The sequence below is a fragment of the Puntigrus tetrazona genome, unplaced genomic scaffold, assembly GCF_018831695.1.
Source record: "Puntigrus tetrazona isolate hp1 unplaced genomic scaffold, ASM1883169v1 S000000151, whole genome shotgun sequence".
Taxonomy (NCBI): domain Eukaryota; kingdom Metazoa; phylum Chordata; class Actinopteri; order Cypriniformes; family Cyprinidae; genus Puntigrus; species Puntigrus tetrazona.
In genome coordinates, this window is record NW_025047827.1 from 995,001 (window position 1) to 1,001,237 (window position 6,237).

General features: G+C 42.0%; 2 protein-coding genes across 2 annotated transcripts in view; one reads left to right on the forward strand and one right to left on the reverse strand.

The window, feature by feature from the left end:
• The window catches only part of LOC122332973 (diacylglycerol kinase delta-like), a 33,908-nt gene extending 33,709 nt beyond the window's left edge, over positions 1 to 199 (reverse strand). Inside the window, 1 exon segment of the mRNA XM_043230448.1 lies at positions 1 to 199. This exon segment is cut by the window's left edge and continues 183 nt beyond it. The gene's annotated coding sequence lies outside the window, so the exon portion shown is untranslated.
• Positions 200 to 3,696: 3,497 nt separating this feature from the next.
• Positions 3,697 to 6,001, forward strand: LOC122332971 (otolin-1). Its single transcript, XM_043230446.1, is given in 9 exon segments — positions 3,697 to 3,729; positions 3,731 to 3,890; positions 3,893 to 3,997; positions 4,078 to 4,134; positions 4,137 to 4,157; positions 4,990 to 5,070; positions 5,154 to 5,320; positions 5,322 to 5,532; positions 5,535 to 6,001. Coding segments are annotated over 9 exon segments (1,302 nt in total).
• The last annotated feature ends 236 nt before the right edge of the window (positions 6,002 to 6,237 follow it).

Consider the following 6,237-nt stretch of genomic DNA (forward strand, 5'->3'; position numbering starts at 1 on the left):
CCTCACAGCGCCCCCGCGCGGACAGACCGAGCTCCGCCGCCGGGAGCGCCACCTACCGGACACGGGAGCTGCGACCAAACCGGTGACCCCCAAAATATCTCGAAGTGACTGAATGCCATCCCGGCTAGCAGGGAACGTTCAAGGACGTTTATTCTGAAAGTTATGAACAAATGTTCTTGATTTAACCAAACCTTGAGCCAACTTTTGGGTTAAAATGTTAATGTAACCCAACAGCCAGGGTTAGTCCATATTTGACCCAACAAACTAGTCTTTTTAGGAGTGTAGTAACACTATCAGAATGTTTGTTTACAATGATCTGTTTTTAAAACTTTAAACAGAGCTTTCTTTGACTTTTTCGCCTTTTTCAATGCTTTTACTTTTTGAGAACATTCCAAAGTAGCATTTCTTTATTGTTTGCAAACTATAAAATAGAACGTTTCCTTAAAACCAATAATAATAATAATAATAATAATAATAATAAAAGCCGCATTTGAATATTTACGAATAATGCTTTACTGAATCAATGGGAGCATTCGAACATTTATTTATACACCGGGATTGCAACGTATTTTAAAGAATTATACTAAAAGCGTTTGCGCATTCAAAAAGAGGTTTGTACCATTTTAAATAATTAAATGTTAGATAAAGCGTTGCAAATAAAAGCCGCTTTGTGTTCATGAAACTTCACCGGTGCATAGTTCGCTTCTCAGACCAACCGAAAATCATTGAAAGAATGCAAAGATAAAGCAAATCACACCTTTTTTCACTGAATGAAGTGTTATGGATTATAGACTCATATCCCAGCTGGAAAGCAACAGTTTGAAGTTAAAGCGTCTTAATGCCGGATTAGTTTCATCTTTTGTCATCCACAGATGCTATCCGCCGAACCGGAGTGAAGTGGATTGCTGCAATGTTTTCGACGGCACCCATTCGGTTGCTGAGACACCGCGCACAGCTACATTTACAGACAACCCTTTCAAATCACGCGCTGTGCTACGAATCAAAGAACCGACGTAAGCCCCTTTCATTCGGGGACGGAGTGTGCTTTATGCATTGTTTCGAATATCGCCGTCTGACATCGTCCGCATGCACAGATCCATCCGAGTCGGCCTCAGCTGTTTCTTCGGGAGATTTATGAACGTTTCAAGAAAAGGCCGCGGTCATTAAAAGCACGATAACGTCCCGGCAGCCTGCGGCGAAGGTGATGGAACGCTCTAGAATATAATAGCAAGAGTGTGCGTTTTCTGTGAATGTATTACCCTGATGCAATCGATAGGGCGACGATTGGCGAGTGTGTAACTGTAGACTTGATCCTGATGGGTTTAATGCAGCTCGTACGGGAGTAATGGAATTCCTCATAAAGACGATAAACACGGCGCGGCCGCGTGAAGAAGCGGAATCAGGGTCAGGAGCTGGGCGGTGCTGCGGAGAAGCGGCCGTGGCTTTGTTTGTGTTTGTGTGTCCAGTTTCACATCTGCGTTTCGCATCTTGCCAGGGCATGCTTCCTCAGTAACACACACTGGCCCTCGTTAGGATGCATAATAACACATTCTCTCCAAACAACGCGGCTTCGGTAACACGCTCGCTGATTCTTTCACGAATACAGTAACTCGCTCTTTTTGCGCGCTACCGCGTGACGGGGAGGAAAAGTGAGATGGGAATCGATCCTGAGCGATGTGTGCGTTTTTATCACACACCGTGTGTGATCTTTGTTACGTAAATACCTTTTTGTGTCCGCTGTTGTTCGGAAATTATACAGTCGAATCGCTTTGACTTAAGGGCTTTGCGCAATGGAGGAACGCTTAATAAACTGTACGGTTAACAGGGTTGATGCTACAGAATGCTACTGTAAAAATAGTGTTGATTCAGTTCGGTTAAATAACAGTTTTAACTGTTCAGAAGCCATCAGTTACCAAACAACTGCAAAAGCAGCTCTACAGAAGACGGCGTCATATTTTTATCTAAAGGATGCAGTTTCCAAAGCGAACTAATTCAGGAATCCCCCTCGATTTCTATTGTTTTAACGTCTTCGAGGAACAGGTGAAGACGCACCTATTTTGCAAGCACCGAACTAATCCACGAACACAAACGAGGACACTTCTGTTCCCAATCCTGCTTCACGTTTTCCCCATCTCGTTATATTACAGCCGTTTTCCAAACAGGATTAAATGTATAAAGGAATGAGTAGATTTTTATTTTACGGTTACACCTATTAGCTGCTTATTAGCATGCATATTACTAGAATATCAACCATTTATTAGTGCTAATTAAGCACATATTAATGCCTTATACATCACCTTATTCTGCATATTCAGAAGTAAACATAAAGCACTTTGCACGCTTTGTAGAGTGAAATACTACATCATTGCAATATTATTATTATTATAACAAAAATCAAAGGTAGATAAGCTTTTTTTCTTGTTTGTTGTTGGTTGAAATGCTCCAACAAAGAGTGAAATATTTTGAACGTGTCAACAAATGACTTATTTTAAGTCGTAACATTTAGTGCATAATGATCTGGGAAACGACGAGCGTCAGAACTGTACGAAATAAATAGCACGGCCACCGCGCTTCAATAAATTCAGTGTGCCGCTATAGCTGTCAAAATAAAAGATTAAAATAACAAATGCGCTGCTGCATTATGGGATACTCTTCACAGATCTGTGATAAGATATTCCAGGTATTGCCTGTCACATATTCTGTTGACTGGAAGAGAATCCTCTGTGTTTGTGTGTGTGTGAGATCTGACCTGGATCGGGTCGGAGGCCTGCCGTGTTCCCATGCTTCCCTGTATTATAAATCATCTCCAGAGACGCAGCAGCTCTCTCCTGTTACAGTCCTGACGGAGCCGCGCCTGCTCTCACACTGCTGTGTCACACACACAAAGGCAGAAGCTGTTTCTCTCCACTATATTATTACTCATGATATTCTGGCCTAATGAGGTCGCAGAGAATGGAGAGAGAAAAAAATCCCAAGTCCCAGCGGTCAAATACACACAAACACGCTCGCGCAGGTGCGGGTATATAAGTGCAGGTGGTCAGAACATTAGAGATTTTTTCACACACTTGAGTGAAGAAGAGTGAAGATGCTGCTTCACTGGAACATGGTGGGTGATTGATGTGTACATCTAAACTTATTGCTGTAATTGATAAAAATAGTCTTTTGAGAATAATATTTTATATTGTATTTGAATTTTTTCCATTATATAGGTTTATACCATATACATATACCTATATATACATATATATATATATATATATATATATATATATACCTATATATACATATATGTATATTAGTGCTGTATAATGGTTAATTGCGATTGATCATATCTAAAATAAGGTTTTGTTTATATATATATGTGTGCTGTGTACATTTATTATGCATATATAAATACACACGCATGCATGTATATATTTCAGAAAAATATGTTTATATATTAAATAATGTATAATATTTTATTTATAATATAAATAATATATGTAAACTGACATACATAAACTGTGCTTTTAGTTTGTAGGAGATTAATGCACATTAATCATTTGACAGCACTAATATATATATATATATATATATATATATATATATATATATATATATGTGTGTGTGTGTGTGTGTGTACATACATTACATATGTACTTGGAAATGGCTAGTGTTGCAAATTATCACAAAAAAACAACAATTACAGTTAACTTTATGTTTTGTCTACAGGACATGAGGAGTATCGTAAGGGGTGTTGGTGTGTTTGTCTTTTGGCCAGTGTGTTTTACTTCCTGAACTCCGTGCAACAGATTTGGGGTTATTGCCCACTGACAACGGGGCGCAGGGACAAACTGGACAAACGGGATATGCTGAGCCTGATTTGTCCTATTGTCAGATGATTCTGGAAGCTCGGTTCCACCCACAGCGGACCAAGTACCCTGGTTCTGCATCTGCTCCGCTTGCTCCGGAAACCAAGGCCAGAAAGGAGACAGAGCGATCGCGGGCTTGCTGCCAGGTACGTACTCACAGCATTCTCTCACACATACGCTGTTTATTATCGTCAAGAGTTTTACTAACTGCATCTTTTATTCACAGGAATTCCTGGTAGTCCAGGTCCAAGAGGCCTCACTGGGTTTCCTGGCCGTCCAGGATTCTGGGGCGTCCCGGCATCAAGGGTGAGACTCAGAACAAATCTTGTACGATGAATTTTACTTCAGTATGAATTTCAGTGCTTAGGAGCCTTGTTTGAATCTGAAGCTTTCCAGTATTACTTACAGTAGAGAAATGAATGGTTTTAGGTGCATTTCCAAAAAGCATCAAAAGCTTAAAGGATAGTTCACCCCAAAATTTTAATTGTGTTTCTTCTGTAAAACACAAGAAAAGATATTCTAGAGAATGTGGGTAACCAAACAGTTGCTGGTATCCAAAGTACTGAAAAAATAATATGGAGGTCAATGGCTGTCAGCAACTTCTTAAAAACATTCTTTAAAATATCTTATAAGAGGACAAAAAGAAACCCATAGAGGTTTAGAGTGAGTAAACGATGACAAATTTCTTTTTCTGCATCAAAGTAAGAGACAGTGTGTTGAAGAAGGTCTGGAACTGAAGAATACAGGAAGCATTGTCCAAAAGTATAGCTGGAGACCCCAGGACTTCTCAAATCTTAGTCTACACCCTAAATCTAAAATTCTAACTCAAACTCTTAACTCCTTCTAAAACTAAAACCTTTACCTGTTCCTAGACCTACATCCAGCATTCCAAACCTTTAACTAATCTTCTAACTACACACCCAAGACCAAAACCAACGTTCTAAACCTTCACCCAAACTTTTATCTACGCCCTAGACCTAGACCCAACATTCTAAAACTGAACATTACTTGAATCTATTAACCTACACTCAGCATTCTAAACATTGCAATTTTTGGATGCACTATACCTTTAAGTAGATCACAGAGACAGTAGGCTGGTTAGTTAACTCTGGTAATAATGTAATTTACCCTCCCACAGGTGAGAAAGGTGACATTGGAGATAAAGGGTGACGTTGGTTATCCTGGAGTTTCAGGGCCGAAGGAGACAGGGGATATAAAGGTCAGTGAATCTTCATTAATCAATTAGCTTTTATATACACACATGCCTATTAGTGACCATGTTATTATATATTTGCTTCTCAGGTGAGAAGGGAGACCGTGGTCTTGATGGTCCTTCGGGAGACCAGGGTCCAAAAGGAGAAGATGGCCAGTGCCCAGAAACCTGTGAGCCTTTACCAGGGCCAGCTGGTGAGCTGGTCTTCCGGTCCTGCAGGTGCAGGGGATTACCTGGGCTGAACGGAGACCCTGGTGCCAAAGGGATGAAGAGGCGATCCGGGTGTCGGGGGGATCCTGGCATTCAAGGTGTACCAGGGCAAAAAGGGTGACCAAGGTCCACAGGGCCTGTGCAATTGTAAGGATGGGGCTCCAGGAGCTCAGGGTCAAACAGGTGAAAAGGGTACAAAGGGAGACCAGGGTACAACAGGGACAACGGGTCAAACTGGACCCACAGGACCTAAAGGTGCTCAGGAGACATTGGAATGACTGGTATGCCCGGACCTTGTTCACCCACCGTGCAATCTGGTTTCTCTGCTGCTTTGCTCACCTCCTATCCTACACCAAGCCGCCCGGTGCCTTTCAAGCGAATCGTGCTTAATTTAAACCAGAACTACAACCCTGATAACGGCGTCTTCACTGCCCCGGTTAACGGAACCTACGTGTTTAGCTACCATCTGCAGGTGTCCACCCGTATGCTAAAGGTTGGACTCTTCCACAACTTCGAGGCCGTGGTGAGGACAACTACGCCAGTGGAAATGAACACCGCCTCTCAACAGGTGGTGATGAGTCTGAGCCAGGGTGACTGGGTGTGGGTGCAGGTGAAAGACACCACAACTAATGGCATGTTCACGGGCAGCGAGGCCAGCAGCACATTCAGCGGGTTTTTGTTGTACCCAGACAAATGTGATGACATGTTTGGGAAGAGATGTCCCTGATTTCTTTGACTGCAGTTCCTGAAGGTGATCTTCCCTGGGCAAAGTAATAAAGACCCACATGTATATCTTACCCTCTTACCCGACACCCTAAACCCCTAACCAACCCCTACATTCTAAACCACCACCTACAACCCAGAAAAGGGGCAGCCAATCAAGCCCGTTGAGGGCTACCATCCTGCAGATTTTAGCTCCAGCCATATTCAAAGACAACAGCTAATCAAGGTGCTCTGGATTAC